General features: G+C 29.9%; 2 protein-coding genes and 1 long non-coding RNA gene across 5 annotated transcripts; 2 read left to right on the top strand and 1 right to left on the bottom strand.

The window, feature by feature from the left end:
• The first annotated feature begins 934 nt into the window (after window positions 1-934).
• On the top strand, window positions 935-4,118 carry LOC131844479 (uncharacterized). The gene is made up of 2 exons (XR_009357592.1): window positions 935-1,303; window positions 2,564-4,118. It is a non-coding gene; the product is annotated as an uncharacterized LOC131844479 (long non-coding RNA).
• A 91-nt stretch (window positions 4,119-4,209) lies between these two features.
• Window positions 4,210-9,322, bottom strand: LOC131844478 (uncharacterized). Its single transcript, XM_059193385.1, has 8 exons — window positions 9,034-9,322; window positions 8,493-8,613; window positions 7,639-8,377; window positions 6,560-6,762; window positions 6,242-6,351; window positions 5,736-5,942; window positions 5,192-5,418; window positions 4,210-4,808 (listed from the first exon to the last, which is right to left on the bottom strand). The coding sequence occupies exons 1-8, from the start codon at window positions 9,151-9,153 to the stop codon at window positions 4,577-4,579; spliced, it is 1,959 nt and encodes a 652-aa protein (XP_059049368.1). The 5' UTR covers window positions 9,154-9,322; the 3' UTR covers window positions 4,210-4,576.
• Window positions 9,323-9,565: 243 nt separating this feature from the next.
• LOC131844170 (decapping and exoribonuclease protein-like) lies at window positions 9,566-17,459 on the top strand. Of its 3 annotated transcripts, none has more exons than XM_059192975.1 (5): window positions 9,566-9,753; window positions 10,437-10,702; window positions 11,214-11,475; window positions 12,471-12,609; window positions 12,862-17,459. In XM_059192975.1, exons 1-5 carry the CDS (start codon window positions 9,572-9,574, stop codon window positions 13,105-13,107), a joined length of 1,095 nt encoding a protein of 364 aa, XP_059048958.1. In that variant the 5' UTR covers window positions 9,566-9,571; the 3' UTR covers window positions 13,108-17,459. The 3 variants fall into 3 exon arrangements, with proteins under 3 accessions (XP_059048958.1, XP_059048957.1, XP_059048959.1); XM_059192976.1 differs by lacking the exon at window positions 9,566-9,753 and adding an exon at window positions 10,233-10,344; XM_059192974.1 differs by lacking the exon at window positions 9,566-9,753 and having other exon boundaries at window positions 9,802-10,702.
• The last annotated feature ends 45 nt before the right edge of the window (window positions 17,460-17,504 follow it).

Raw genomic sequence — 17,504 nt, 5'->3', positions numbered from 1 at the left:
CATCACGGACAGGACCGTTCTTGCGAACAAACCTGATATCGTGGTGATGGATGGGGCACTCTCGAGGGTGTTTTTGGTGGACATCACCATACCGCATGACGAGAACCTCGTGAAAGCCGAAACTGAGAAAAAGAGAACATATCTCGACCTGGCTCACGAGGAGACCGAAATGTGGGGGGTGGTGTCCACCGAAATCATTCCAATCGATAACGATTGGAATGACCGTTCACCGATATAAATCGGTGAACGGTCTTATCCCAACCAATCTGGAGCAACATCTCAGACCGTTGGAATTCCGAGGCGGCTCGCTCCCGGGAAAGATGCAGAAAGCGGTGCTCTTAGAATCTGCCCGCATTGTACGCCGGTTTCTCTCCTTGGGGCCCTGAACCCCGGCCGACTGTGCTTCCGCCGGGGGTAAGTTGCCATCTCCTCTCCTTAAGAGGGGAGATGAGATTTTTTTAGGAAGTTAGGAATAATATTAATAAAATAAAAAAGTCTTTGCCCTGATAACTTTTTTTACGCACGCTGGTTCTGTAATTTTACTTTATTTTATCTATGAGTTGGCTAATTTATCTTTATTTATGTCCTTTCCATTACTACCATTCTTGTTTGACTACACAGTCTTACATAACGTGTCAAAAACCCTCCACAATCACCAACTTCTTTTTTTTCCTCACACTTGTTACCCTAACTTTATTCAATGGGGGTATTTAGTGGCGATAAAGAGAATTTGGGGGAAAACCCCAATTTAACATAACTGGGTAGCACTACACCAATCAAATAACTACTATTTAAGAGGCAGGTTGAATCAGTAATTGACTGTCTACTGATAATATAAATGCAAAAGTAATTCTATTCTGAAATTTAATAAAAATTGGATAAATACTTTCTGAGCATAAATATAAAAATTACACAGTCTACACACACTGTTATGTATGATATAGAAAAAAATAAGTAAGATATTTTATGTCAGGTCAGACATGTATCAATAATGTTCTAATATATATAACGAACTCTTTTGATAATTTCAGCATTTTCTGTTATTGCTGTCAATTTAATGGTGTAGTACCACTACACCATTAAATTGACTGATAGTTACTTTTCTAGCTTTGAATAGGATGTCGAAATTGTCAGTTAATTTATTGCACCGTATTCGATCATAATGTTGATTTCATTTTGTAGTTGTGATGATCCCGTACAAAACTCTCATCTGAATACTGACATGTTCCCAAGTTCAAATCAGTTATGGGGAATGATAGGTACTATAGTAGTAACTGTTACATGTTGGATATTTTATACAAAGGTAGGTACTGAGATATAAAATTACTTATTCAAAACCAAAAGGTTTCATCCATTCAATCATGAAACGTAACGTAGGTACATATAAAAAAATGCTTCTATAGGTATAGGTATCGAATATGTATCTTGGAAATTCAAAGTTAATTAACGTAAAAGCACATATAAGATAATATTAAGTAATAAAAGTAAGAAAATCATAATATCATATTAAATAATAATATTATAAATGCGAAAGTGTCTATCTGTTTGTTACCTTTTCACGATAGATTGTAACACGAGAACCGACAGAAATATTAAGAATCTGAAAAAAGCATTAAAAGTATAGTTTGACATAAATCTCAGAAAATGATCTGGAAAGGGGTGAAAAAAGAAATGAAAGTTTCTGTAGACAAAATTGAGGGTAAGATCTAGTTCATACAGAACATTTTGTCTATGTTTATACTATCTATTGAACTGCTACTCTATTGATCTTTCTATATTTTCAAAATATTTCAAAGAGGATCTTATTTCGATTGTACATTGATCCTCTTAACTTTTGAGGCTAATATTTTTCGTAGGTATATGCTGTAAATAGATACTTATTTTATTCATAATTACCTTTTCCTGACTACTTTTAGTTCAGTGATAGAATATTTATGACATATAGTCTAATAGGTTCGATGAATTTTAATGAATAATCTAGCGATTAATTATATAAATGTTTTTACTATGCTCATTTGTAAAGTATAAAGATATATATATAGATTGTGAATTTATAAAAAGCATTTCATAATTGTTATCATACAGATAACATAACATTACATATTGTACTATAAATATTGTAAAACTTGTAGATCGATACCTACTCTACTCCTCTATAGGAGTTTACGATATTTGAACATAAAAGTTTCATTGAAGAAGGAACGTTAGTATCCGATGAGAAAAACTTTCTGGCGTTAACTTAGGCTTGGTAGGATCCCAAGTAGGGCCACCCAACTACCCTAGATCACCCGAGACGAGGTAGACCGGGAGGAGGGTCGCCCTGCAACATTTATCTACAGGGTGGGCCAGCGCTGCGGGAATCGCGGTAGAATGTTAATACGTAACATTGTTAAAAAAAAAGCTTTGTACAGCGTTTACTAAAAACGTGCTTTTGAATGTCTCCTAATCTCTATTTTTTTAAATAAATTAAATATTTTAAGCAGAATTAAGTAAAAATCACTCTCAATTTTATGCTTGCAATAATGCCTCGTATTTTTTATATTTACACAATCAATTCTTACAGATAGTGGTCAGAAAAATGCAGCAAAAATATTATTATCAAAACAGAACAAGAATTACATCCCCAGGACGTAAAATACGTAAGCACAGTAATAATTGAAATAAAAATACCATACATATAAAATATTTTGTTTTAATCATATTATTATAAAATATAATCTAATATGGCTCATAAGAAATATATTAAAATTTCCCAACACCCTACAACGAAAATAATATAACAAATTATAATGTTATTCCATTACTTAATGGATTTATATTATTTTGATTAATTCACCAACTATTAACATGTGAGTGCGGTGTCCTGATCACCGCTACTTTTACAGTAGCAATGATTAGGTTTTAAGGTCATTACGATCTTTTGTATAATCAAAATCTAATTATTTAATCTACAGCCAAATTGCAATACGTTTTTCTACGATGTAGTCTGGTCAACGAACAGTAAGTTTTTCAAGCTATATTCATTGATAGAAGCATTATCAGGCACTGAAAATTTGTGGTTTCACACATGCTAACGGTAGCATATTATTCATAAATCCATTAAGTAATTAAATGGACTTCCGAAAATAACACCTATTTTAATAAAATATATAATGTCATTTGCTTAATTTATAATATGAATTGTTAAATGATTATTATTAAAACTCATATTCTTTTGACTACTTGTAACAGATAATTTTGTTGCGTTTGAACACAAATATTTCTCATTTTATATTTTTTTTACCACATAAAAATGCACTTTAGGAACACTATATTATTTGTAGGATAACATAAAAGAGGAAATTATCCTATTTTCAATAACATTACACTAGCACAATATATTTTTATATAGTCACTAAAATATACGTACCTCTAGAAAGAAATTAAAATTATTGACTGGAGAGGTGAGACGCGTTTTATAATTCCTAGTTTGCCAATTTATTCAGTTCTCAGTATGACTCAAATATTAATATATATACACATACTACTTTGATAAATATTCTGATTAAAGAAATATAATAGTTAAAAATCAATAAACTTTTTTCAGTCTAATATTTTCAGTTCAAAACTTTCTAATATACAATGCACTGAATAGCCGGTGAACAGAAATGTGAAGGTTAGAAAGCTAAATTAATATTCAATACAAGGCCACGTTATTATTTACGTAATTTTTAATGTATTGTTGGTCTCTTCTTTACTGTATGTTACAAATAAATTATATTATATCTCTATCATGAACATGTTTACGATTACAGTTACAATTAGCTAACAGCTAATAAGTCAAAATAAGTAATATTAGGTCATTCAACTAAAATAATGCTAAAATTTTAATGACTTAGATAAATACAATTTTTTTTACACAAATCATTGTGTAAAGTAATATAAGTATATTTAATATCTTTGTGGTTATTGACGTTTCTATACTTATTCTGCTAACATTATAGATGTAGAACATTAGTGACAATGATATAGCTATCACGTATAAATCTGTAACATTTTAAAAAAATCTTATTATTTTGTCCCCTTAGTCGCAAAATCTAAAACCTACAAATAGTATCTAGTCATTTCCTTCGAAGAAAGAGTGTAGCTTGAAAGAAGAGAACTACATTTTATTCGCTAAAATTAACTTACCGACCATACCACATTTGTATTATCCGTCAATTATTAACTGAAGTCAATACCTGTCTATAAGATGAATAGTAAGAAACTAAATAAATGCATCATAAAACAATTTTTTTTATATTAATCATGATATTATACGTCGTATCAGTACCTCTGCGATGATATCCAATCAGCTTGCTATATTGTGTTTTAATTTGAAGTAAAAGTCATTACTAGTTTTGTATTTTTACTGCCTTGTCAACCGAATCCTTCAACCGAAATACGTGAGAATCTGGTACCCACACAGACATCTTTTTGAAAAGTCTACCTCGGTGCTGTTCATGTGTATTGGCGACGGTTACCGCGTATCATAAGTCGTTTAGCGATTTTATGAATACGAAGAGATAACCTTTAACGTAAATCGAACAAAAACACATTAATAAGTATTATTTAAAAAGTCGAACGTGTCTTTAGATAGAAATCTCTTGCAGTCTTGTAACAAGTATTTATATTCGTCATCTACGCGTCCCTTCTTCAAAAGATATACCAATATATATTGGTACGGAAACACGGGAACATTATGGCGTGCGAAGAATCGCAATTTGACCCTTTCTATTACTTTCATGTCAACAAAACAGTAATCGGCAGTGCAGCAACTTCCTGGCGTCCTGTGAACAATAATTATATAGATATATTAATGCTGTCTTTACTAGTATCTACATAAAAGCAGTAGAATATTAGATTTGTATTCTAATAATTGTACCTCATTCACACCTATTTCAGTCATCAAGCAGCCTGCCAATGCAGGTAAGCCTTGGTTGTAGGATCAATTTAGGCTATGACATTACCGGTCACGCCATTTAAGTCCTTTGGGATTGCAGTGCATGAGTGTTACCTCTTACCACCAGGTGGGCTCTTAGCTTGTTTGCTATTCCAATTTCGTAATAAAGAAAAAAATATGCATATGCTATGTGCAGCAAACTAGCTCTTTGAAATGTATTAAATGAATGTGACATTGTGTTAATAGAACATACAAATTGAGTGAATTCACCTTGGATCGTATGTAACTGGCTTCGCTTTGAGAGTTTTAAATATCATGTTGTAGTATTGTCTATATTTCTTCTTCATTATCAACACTATTTGTTTCCCTTCAAAAGGAAACTTTGCATTTAATGCTTGTAACTCTAAATGCCAAAAAACAGCTGCCTTAGCTATTTCAACACTTGTATTGTCCAATTCTAATATTTTTGGGTGTGTCATCCACTCATAAATATTTTCCTGAAAATAAATATAAATTTTAATACATACTAATAATATATAATCAAAAGTGTGGCCGTGTGTTTTTCTTTTACGTGTACCTTTTTATGACTAAACGGTTGAGTGGGTCGGAGTGAAATTTGACTTAAAGATAGATAAACATAAAAGTTTGTAGACACGTTGGAATTGGGTCCGTAATCACGCATACGACTGGACGAATTGGAACTGAATTTCGTATACAGATAGATCACACAACATATATTACCACAGTAACTTTTATGCGTGGACACAATCCACTGAATAAAACAGTATTATAATATTTATCCATTGGTACTTACTCTCATAAATTTCTTACAGCGGAAACTATCGTAAATATAGCTGACGTGCAATAACCATTTGCCCGTCGCAAGTGCACACACCATCATCCCGGTGAATGTGTCGTTTGGCAACGTTGCAATATAATGTGTAGCCAACATTTCCATTTTAGTGTTTTCAGCAACAACACCACCTAATTCATTAATCATGGACACAATTCTGTCACGATCCTATAGAAAAATTATAAATTATCATATTACATAAGCTCCAGAAGGTTCCAGGATAATTTTATATTAATTTTTTACATCACTCAAAAACTACATCGGATAAAACAAATCGGTTTTGGAATGTTATAACTAAACAAGTACATATGCTAGAAGAATATTTGCAAATATGTTTAATTTTTATAAAGTTAAAATATTAATAATTTCTATGTAGTGTCTCAAAAATAGTGCTGTCATAGACGGACCATAAAGGTACAATTTTATAATTTGTTTAGTTATTTCGGTAAATTTCAAAAATTACTTACACTAATAAATTCTGATAGCATGAACACCTTTTTGTCACAAGCACATATTAAATTCTGCTTCATTCTCCAAGATTCTTCGGAGGTACCACTCGGCGATCCATAATCACTGTCTAAAAAATAATTAAATAACTTGAATATAAATAGTAAATGTATAAATGAAGCCTGCTCTATGATAAACATTTATAACAGTAATATCACTCTAAAATTACAAATCAAATCTAACTTCATTTCGTGACTTAGGTTTAATTTTATTTACTGAATTAAATAAATTATTTACGAAAGGAAAAGTCTACTCATACATTCACTTGTATTCCTCACCGGATATTGCTTCTGGTAGACAAGCTCTTATTTTACTGGTCACCTGCATTTTGCCTCCAATAGGACTATAGTTAGTTTTCTTCTTTTGTCTATAACTCTGTAAGTACTTCCGAAATGGAAGATAATTAGACGTTTTCGCCTTACTATTTTCAATAAATTGACGAAAACTGACTTTTTTTGGTGTACTTTGTCTGCTGAAGGAACTGTTAAATTAGAAAATATTATAGATATATAAATTTAGTATGAGTTACATGTATAATATACAACCTACCAACTCATATGTATAGATTCATGAAACTGAACTAGAACCAAGAAACAAAATAGAAATCTGAATACAAATTTTGAACTTTCATATACATATAAAATATAAATTTAAATGAATATTTTCTAATTTGCTTCATAGGAAAAATATTCAGTATCATAAATACTATCACTGGCTTTGGCTTGGTATATTCTTTTGAACTAAACTTGCAAACGGCTATAAATCAAGCTCTCAATCTAGCACAACAATATCTTACACACTTAATATCATTGTACTTGTTTTACCAATTTGTATTACTGGACACCACTTACTACTTATTGTAATCTAAGTTAATTTTTTTTTCTATATAGCATATTAAACTAAACTCATTGAAAGAATGAGCTTATTTAATTTCTGCAAGATTAAAAATAATATCTAGATATGTTATAATAGACATAATACAGTAACGAATAATGACTTTAATAGAAGAACACAGTCAATATGAGTTTAATTAGCTTTTTTAATGGAATTGTATGTTTATGTATATTTACAGAAATATTATATTAGGTGTTTTGTAGTTTACCGTGTCTATTACATACAATCATATATTGGGCCAATTATAGGAATAAAATGCATATTTAAGTTTGTAATAAACAAAAGATCCAACAATAAAACAAATTGGTAAAAGTAATGATGTACATATGTATATAGTATAGAGTCCCATAGAAAGCAGAGAACCCATAAATGTAAGAAAAAGCTTGAAATATTGTTAGTTTTATATATACTTGCAAAGCATTTGATGATCCCCAGGCATGCTTACACTGGACTTTCAACTCACTCATTCCCCAATTTGGAAAAAAATGATTTAATTGGACTGGATGTCGGTGTTTGCTTTTCTTCAATTTTATTACATTCAATTTCTTGATAAATATCCTCAAAAGACCAACCTATCTGTCGGCGAACTATTTTTGGTTTCTTAGTTTGTGCATATATAGGAGCGCTATCAACACAATCTATTCCAGGGTCTATAAAGCCTGGTTGTACAGTTCGATTCTCTATTTTGAAATGGTTTATTTTCAAATGCTCTAAATACACCAATTTGTCTGTAAAAATTTCATGACATATGGGACATACAAAATGGCGCACCTTTACATTGGTGGTACACTTGTTTAAGTGTATGACATAGTCATCATATTGGTTATATTTGTCGTCACATAGTATACAGGATACATAAACCTCCGTGGATTTAGAGTCACAATCAATGTCAGCTGCTACTAATGTCTCGCTACTACTGGACCGGGGTAGTCCAATGTTTTCAATGGTGCATTTAACATGACAAGTGTGACCTCCATAATTGTTGTAAGACTCATTGCAATACACACATTTAATGGAATCAACATCACTATCAGTCTCATCACTTACTTCAAGACTATTCTGTTGAAGCATTTCAGTGTTTTTGTCTTTAACAGTGTTTTCATCATTTTCTCCCTCTATGGATCCAAATATTTCATGCATATGAAATTCTGTACTAAATAAATCATTGTAATCATCGTGAGAGTTCTTGATTATTTGTGACTCTAAAATTAAAACAATATTTTAGAGACCTTAATATTTAATTCAATTTAACCATACATTTAATGAAGACATTCAGTGTCAAAATATTATTTTCTATAAATGTTTAAAATAACTCACCAGGTGCTTTTCTTAGCAGATTGTCTATCCTTTCACACTGTAGTTTGAATAAATATGCCGTACTAAGATTCTCAATGCATGTACTGCATACACGATCTGAGAAGCCATCTCCTTCATAGATCTACATCAAAAATTATTATTATTATCATCAATCAGTTATATTCTTTAAAAAACTAATAGTCTAAATAATAATAATAGTCTTTATTGTACATAGAAGAAAATACAAGGAGAAAGATAGTAAGTTGTAAAACGATGATTAACCCTGGAAACCATTCTAATATTTTCCTGGTGAATTTCTCACAATAGGCTAATTGGCTTGACCTCATGTTCGTCTTATCTTATCGTTTTCCACTGGTGCCCTGTCAATGTAAACCGTTGGCCCAGGCGTTTATACCATTCCATTACCCATTAAAATAATATAGTGTGTAACGGTAGTCACCGCAATCCCATATCTCAGCGGGTGCACCTTCTTAATATCAAAGTACTGATATAATTTTAATGAAAATTAATTGTTAGAATACATTTAAGCTTTTATACTTACTTGAATGCTAGTGAATGACATAACCATTTCAGACAATTTTATTGTATCATCTTGTTCGTAAATTGAACAGAAATCTCCAAGTTTCAAACACAACCTGCATTTATGAAATGGATAATCCATTTATTTCTTCACTTCTCTCAAGTTGAGCTAGTTAAACAAGAACTATTATTCTATTCACTAGTAAACACAAACTTGACACCAATATACTAAATATTTAAAATTATTGAAAATTGAAATTACAAACAATGTGTAAAACGGTTATTATCAGTGTTACCAGTTATCAAGTTACTATTACCACAGATGACATAATATTACATACTATAGTCTATTTTTTATCCTAAAGAATAAATTAACAGGTATAAATACCAAATTTATGAATAATGTTTCCAGCTTTATCTGCGACACCGAGACAATATATATACTCCAGCTATAGGGACATTGGACATAAGAGAGGGGGTTGGGGGGGAGGGGGAGAGAATACGTAATGACAGATTTACAATTTAAATTGAACCCATATGAGAACCGACAGAATTTGGAAATGTCTGTCAGCACTCATGTGGCTAGAAATTTCCACATTCTGTCGGTTCTCATGTGGGTAGGTTTAGAAATCCGACTTTTGAGTCTTCATTGGGACATGCGAAATTTGGGAGTAATCACGAGATTATATGGCAACAATAGAGAACATCGAAAGTGTATCGATTTGAAACTCGAATTACTCAAGTAAGTTTATTAGAATCGTACTCTAAATTTCGAATGACTTCAACTTTTTATTCGGTTGCGTACGATGAGTTGATTAAATTTTCGAGTGGCATACGAACTCGATTCATCAAGTCCGAGTTTGACAACCTCACTCAAAAACAGGAATCGAGTAGCACTTGGTACTTGATTTGGTACTTAGCAGTAAACAAAAATATTTATTAAACGAAATATAAAAATAGTAATTAAACCAACTTTTTATTATATTTATTTTTACGATACAATTGAATTTATAGTCAATGTTATTGGTTGTGGTCTTATATTATGAATCAGATATTTAAGCGTGTCAATTTAATTAATTTATTTTATATTTATAATTATTAGACGTCCTTACACATGTCTACTGATGTCATTAGTAATTTATATACCATAGAAATTGTTATAACAAACTTGCTTACCATGTAATTAAACGAAGTCAATATGCAACCTGAACTTTTAACTGATGTTAGTATTTATCGTAAATCATTTCCACATTTTGATCGACCTAAAGTAATAGGTTACATAGGACTGGAGAATCTTAAATTTTTGAAGCATCTTCATGATGAAGAAAAAGAAGTAAGATTTGACTTAAATCTTAATTTGGATGAAGCTAAACGTCGTCCACTGGATTTAGATGTGAAGTTAACAGACTTGTTGCTATTTTTAAGGGAACATAAATTTAGGCTTGCTTATCCATTACAAAATGCTTTAGAAAATTCAATTTTTTATTGTTACCGAGGTCTTATGACATGTATTTCATGCACACCATATGAAAATTCAGAGCCATGGAAAATTGTGGTCATATTGTATGAAGGAAATATTTATATGTGTGCCAGACCAACTGATGAAAGTCTTAAAAGAAAATATAGCATGACAGAACGGGATAAGCGTTTTCTTTCATGGGGTTATAAATTTGAGCAATTTATTTTGTCTGGTAAGTGATAACACAAATTAGTTAGTGTATCCTACACTCAATTTATATTAAGTATATGTTTTTTTCAATTAAAGTAAAAAAGATGTGAAGTACATGAATAGTATTAAAATTATTGTGAACATTTTTAATCATTACATATTTATGGATAACATTTTTATGTACAACTAATGACACACCGGGCATTCATATGAGCATGTATATTAATTTACATAAACTTTTAATGCATTATTCACCTAAATAGACTTATTTGTAAGTCTGCTTATGTATGAAAACTGCATTATCTGTTCAGCTATTTTTGTGATTATCATGGAAAAACAGATATATATAGATGGTAATAACATACTTCAATAAGCACTGACTGGAAACCGATCTGTGATTAGGTAGGTGGAATTTTCTGATATAATACACCAAGGAGCAACACATTTTAATATATTGTATAATATACCAGATATGGAAATATTTTCTTGTGTTAAACCTCTGATATTTGTATTTTTTTTAATTAAATTTCTAGACAAACCAGACACTCAACCTAATCCATATGTTCCTGTTGATGAAACTGAGGAGTTTTCATTGATATTTAAAACAAAGTTAAATAAACACACAATAGTGTATGGGGCTGAAATGGATGGAATTCATTGTGGTGGTAAATCAATACCATTACCCCCCAAAGCAGAAGGTGTGGATGCAGTTATACAATATCTGGCTACAAAAGAATTTATCGAACTAAAGACGAATAGGCATATAGAATTTAGGAGGCAAGATGAAAATTTCAGGTATCATGTTTCAATATTACTTAAAATGATGTGTCATGGATTGCGGCAATAGAAATGGTTGCTTGGTAGGGGCAATACCTAAAGTATGTCACATGTACAGAGGAAGTCAGGGTGTTGATAAAGTGTAACATTGTCTGACAAGAGCTGGTAAGGGTCCTAAATTTTGTCATGTTCAAAACCTACTGTATCTAAGTAATAAGACATAGAATTTGTATGAATCATGACTAACATAAAAATATTTGCAACTCTATCTGTATAAACATATTGTCATGTTGGCAAGTTTACACTCCATCTAGTTGTGCAAAATATGTGATAAATGTATTATTCAGTGATACTTTTAAAGTACCTAGAATAGCAAACAAACTTATTGCCTACTTGATGGTAATTGGCAAATATCGCCTACATAGGTACATAACAATACTATGATCATCACATCCTCATTATTCCTTCATAATTTCACTACAGAAAACAAAATATTTTGATGGCTGAAATTGATTTGTTCTATATGATTTATCTATTCAATATTTAATTTAATTCTATAAATGATTCCAATACCACAATTTCTGAGGTTTGACCAATTGAACAAAAAAAATTGAACCAATTGAATTAAAATAACTACAAATTTACTACACTGCATTAAAGAAAACAAAACACAAATCAGTGGAGCTGTTTTTGAGATTAGTGCACACTACCTAACAAATTTCTAACAATCATTATTTTGTACAGTTACATTGATAAAGTCCACTAATAGTTTTTCTGAAAGGTGAGCGTATTGTTAGTATTGGGAACTAATTATCCCATTGCTAGCAATGTCATATCAGGTTAGCCTCTATGCGATCCCCTTATAAACCAACCTGGTGACTTGATACAATGGGCTGATTGACTTGAATGAAGTCAATCTAACCTCCTCTTCCTTATACATACATGTCTTTCATGTACCAACATAGACTTAGTCTACTCCAATCTGTTTCTCTAGCACCTCTTACATATTTTAGACGCTACAAAACAAAGAAATGGTGGTGTCAATCATTTTTAGTTGGAATAGACAAAATACTCTGTGGATTCAGAAATGATGAAGGTATAGTTGAAAAACTGAATACCTATAGTATAAAAGATTTGGTGAAAATATCTCAGGTTAGCATATGTCAAAGTTAAACTAAAACAAACTAAAATAAGAAATATTATTTGGTATTGTTTAATTACATTACATTCCATTAAAATCAAATATAAGAAATATATTTTTAATAAATTCAGTAACTATTGAAACATATTGAATAAATGAAGTTTTACACGTATATTAATATTGAAATATACCTATGTGAAAATATAATATGGCATGTACTGTAAGGATATTTTAATTAAATATATAAAATATTATAATTTCAGAATTATTGGGATCCAAATGTTTGTTTTAATTTTATGGATACCTTTTTCACATACGTCAAAAGATGTTTGGCTCGAGAAGTAAAACGAAAACACGGCGAGAAAGCCGTTGACAACCTGCAGTCCCTCCCTATCGTATCTCTACTCCTGGAATGGAACCCAGGTATGCCAGTACGCGTTGCTGAAGACTACAATTATGAAGAGGATCCTATACTACCAGAGTGGTTCCTGAATAAAAATAATGTTTAAGTAATTAATATGAATATAATTGTTATAGATATAAAGCCTTTATTTTAATATAACATATACAAATAACATGTATTTTCTGAAACGCCGGTACTGAGAAACACTATTTTAAAATCGTTATCGTCGTCGTTACATCTGTCTGTGGGCAATAGAAATGAAATTCCTATACACATATCTACTCATATGAGTACCTCCAAGGTATTAATTACTAATTACTCATATTGATACCTTTAGGATTATTTTACGGAAACTATAAAAGTATCTGGTTTTATGTTATTTTAGGCTTCAAGTGGTTTGTTATTGACGTTTCCATTACCAGAAATTTAGTCATAAATTGACAAAGATTTTTATAGGTATATAAGCCGGGCAGATATTTCTGAAGTTAATAAATTAAACTTTAATGCGGTTATTTTTAATTCTATTAGAATTGAAGGCACATTTGTTTGTGTAGTAAAAAGAGCAGAGCTATCTTTATTATTTATGTCACGGTTACTTGTATTTACAACTTAAATTATTTTAATATTCTGTGGATCAGTATTTTAAGGAAAATAGTACAATATTAAAGTATAGTAATTTTTAAATTTATTAAATAAAAGTAAAACAACACTATGATACCATTTATTATCACTGTATAGCAAATGGTGTAAATCAACATCCATAAAAGACTAATCAACAACATGGATATTATCACTTAAAATTATATATTTTACAGTTAAAATTAAATTTCATTATACATTTATAAAAAAATAGGAATAAAAACAATAAAAAACAGAACAACATATTTTTAATACAAACAATGTCATGCATATGCCTACATAATCATATTGTATTTACATAACATTAGTTATTTTTAGTAACAAAATCTCCATCGTATGACTTCACACGTGTCATTTCAAACATCAAATAAATCATATCCTTAATAATACTTTGTAAAATTTTACTTACTCAAAAATCTTACATAAATATATTTCAAATCTATAAAATGAAATATTAAAAATAATATACAAACTATTTCCATAGTTTAAAAATGTACATGGTATTATTATTTAGCTAATTAAGTATGGGTGGTATATGCATAAATTATTACGTATTCGAGATACACGGAATGCAGTTATAGATGGCCAGGTAATATTAAATTATATGATTCTTGGACGCCGTAAAATTTTACAAAGTTATTAAAACTTGTTTTGTTATTGATCATATTTATTAGATAAAAGTAATAAAATCTATTAAGTAAAGAAACTTTTTGATAACATAAATAGTTTCGTTAGTACTACTTGATCACAAGCGTTTTGCGATATAACAAGTACATGTATATAACATTAAACATTAATTCCATTTACACGAAACAGGTAGTCTCATTCTCAACTTTAAAAGTTCAGTTAAAGTACTAGTAAATAATTGTTATAAAAGTAAAACTTAAATGTACACAATAATGTTACAACAATTAATCAACTATTACAAATTATCATTTTGTTGATGATGTATTGTGGGGAGTAGTATGGCGACAGTTAAACATCGCTGTGTTGCTTGTAACGGGAGGAAGCTTGCTATCCCCACTGCTACAATACCCAATAGGACAATGCATGAAATTGACGAACTATATATATGTATATTAACTATAGCTATTGTTATCATCAGTAGATTTCTATCAAAGCATATTATTGCAACAGCAGTAAAAGGGATAAATCTTAAAAGTAAATATTCTGTCGATTACTTTACTGTAATGCATACACTTTAATTTTGTTGTGATATTTGGTGTGGATATACATGATATAAGATAAACATGAATACTGACGATGACATTATTTATAGAATATTGTTTTATAATTATTATATTTAATATAACTAGTAATCGTATAAATGTGAAACAGATTAGATTAGGGATCTTTGGAGCGGTGGTTTAAATTTACTTTCAGTGTTATTATATAAACAATAACTTATGTTATGTATTATAAAATAGACGCAAAATGTGTATCGTTATTGATTAATAGTCTGGTAATAAAATAATTCTATTCATTTTAAATTGTAAAGCGCATATTTTGATACTTGAAAATATACTAAAATTTATATCAGCTGTTTACTGAAAGAAATTTACAATAATATGCTTACATTATTTAATAGATTTATTAAATACTTTAAAATTTTAGTACCTCAAACAATTTAACGGGACAGAGTCAAAATCAACACAATTATAATACATATGATAAAGGTATATTATAGATATGTTGATAGGGGTATAATATTCAAGTCTAATAACGTTACAAATGTTTTAATATTTTATGAATTATGTCAATGAAGCTTTTTATTTAAAACAAACAACTGAGAAATAGAATAAACACTAATTTAGATATTTACAAGACACATTAATACCTAATAAGATTACTAAAATGTACAACTTAAGAGTAGTTAGGTACTAGTCGATTTTGGTAAATTATACCAAATTGGAATAATGCTAGTGAATCTGATCACTGAGGTCTTCGTTGTCTACCTCTATCGCTTTCCCCTCTATATAACGTGAATATCATGCAAATCATTTTGAAAAATCTACAATCTTTATAACAGTCTTCGATTTCCCTTACAAATAGGTATATCCCTGTCGAATCAGTGTTATTTGTACTAGCGTTGCAACGAGTCCACTACTAAGCTTTTATCATAATAATTTTATTCAGGCACAGTTTGAGGAAAGAAACCTAAAATTGTTTCATGATCACTTGATCAATGACTTAATATTGAAATTATTTCCACAGAAGAATGTAATATATATAAAGACAAATAATTACATTAAATAACATATAAATATTCATTAGGCCGCATATAACGAGGCAAAATGACTAAAACTTGACAATAATAACTTGTAATAAATTTAAAACATACAGTTAGTAAATTATACATTAAAATTTTTGAACAGTTTTACAAACTGTCTGTTCATTGATCACTTGGACCACAAAAATAGAAGCCGGCCCTCTTTCTAAGTATTATCTTTAGTTATGATTAATGATCAATTTGACTGACGTAGGATTTCTGAATAGCAATTAAGTAGGTCACACTAAATAATCGTTTGTATGACAGAGCCATAGCACAGGAAGCTTTCCTCAGAAATCCTATGTTTTACAAGTGTGTATTTCCTACTGTAATGCGATCGGCAAGTCTATTTTCGCTACATTTTTATATCACCCTGTTTTGCTGCTAGATTGTAATCACGTTTATATTAAGCCGGCCTCAACAAGTCAACAACGTTTCGGATTCCTCCTATAAAGCTCATAGCAGCCATAAGGGCAAGTTTAAAATTTCACTTCGCATTTAATGCATAGTATTTAAATTTTGTATATTAGTAAAACTCCTATGTGATAATAAAATATATTAATTCTTTGTGCTAACTTACAATAAATTCATTTTTATAAACTATAATATGCTATTTAATATTTTCCTTACGAAAATCAATTCTAATTCACTAAGCGCGCTTGGCACGCTGCATTGGTCTGGATAAATACTACAATATCTACTACTATCATAGTTACGAAAATATTGGTGGAATATTTCATCTTCTATATATTTATCAACTATGGATTGTCACACAATGTATTAATAAAATATATATACATATATATATATATATATTTAAATTTCGATGTTTTCTGTGGTTTTTAACTACCAGAAGCTTATTATATCATTGAGGCACGTACCAACTTTAAAGGTATATATTATTATATAGATAAAAAGAAATTTAAAAAATGCTGTTCGTTATTTATATTAAACGTCTCAACATAAACTTATATAATAAGAATTACGTCCAAAAATGTGATGTATTTAATTTAATAATTAAAAGAAATTAATAAATATTTCTTTAAACTTTAAATTTTTAAACCTAATTATACATTATACGTATACATATATATATATAACGAAATAAACTGTATTTGCTGATGGAACATCCTCTTGCATTATTTATCGATTGAAGGGTAAATACACTTAGCGAAATCCGTAATATGAAGTTTTCAGTATTTAATATAATATTCATATCCAAGTACTATAATGTTTTGAGGTCATTTGATCAGATTCTCAGTACTCAATTTCTTTCACAACTAAGAAAATTACGCACTGAGGACATAAATGCGCGAAAATAATCTATATTTTACTCATAAGTTTGAGGTAAAGCGTAACTAAAATTCTGACAATAGTGGTAAATCGTATTAATGCATATGCAGAATATAATTCGTCTATAGAATCAGAAGCCTGGAGGTACATTAAAGCATAGGATATTTCAACAGCACAACACAAAACTAGAATTTTATGAACCACAGATTGTTATTCAATTATCTCTTCAAATTTAATGGAACATCACATTGATCAATACATTTATTTAATAATTGATAAGTACCTATCGCTATATCTACACA

This window comes from Achroia grisella, unplaced genomic scaffold, assembly GCF_030625045.1.
Source record: "Achroia grisella isolate CSIRO2021 unplaced genomic scaffold, CSIRO_AGI_Agris_v1 utg402, whole genome shotgun sequence".
In the NCBI taxonomy this organism is placed as follows: domain Eukaryota; kingdom Metazoa; phylum Arthropoda; class Insecta; order Lepidoptera; family Pyralidae; genus Achroia; species Achroia grisella.
This window is presented reverse-complemented; position numbering and strand designations above follow the sequence as displayed.

Bases quoted from the DNA above. Each gene is read 5' to 3' on its own strand.
- LOC131844170 (XM_059192974.1), top strand. From the start codon at position 10,210: ATGCAACCTGAACTTTTAACTGATGTTAGTATTTATCGTAAATCATTT. The intron at 10,703-11,213 runs GTAAGTGATAAC...TTAAATTTCTAG, and splicing joins TGAGCAATTTATTTTGTCTG to ACAAACCAGACACTCAACCT. The intron at 12,610-12,861 runs GTTAGCATATGT...TTATAATTTCAG, and splicing joins ATTTGGTGAAAATATCTCAG to AATTATTGGGATCCAAATGT.
- LOC131844478 (XM_059193385.1), bottom strand. From the start codon at position 9,153: ATGGATTATCCATTTCATAAATGCAGGTTGTGTTTGAAACTTGGAGAT. The intron at 6,763-7,638 runs GTGAGTTGAAAG...CTAATTTAACAG, and splicing joins TTTTCCAAATTGGGGAATGA to TTCCTTCAGCAGACAAAGTA. The intron at 5,943-6,241 runs GTAAGTAATTTT...ATTTTTCTATAG, and splicing joins TGCTATCAGAATTTATTAGT to GATCGTGACAGAATTGTGTC.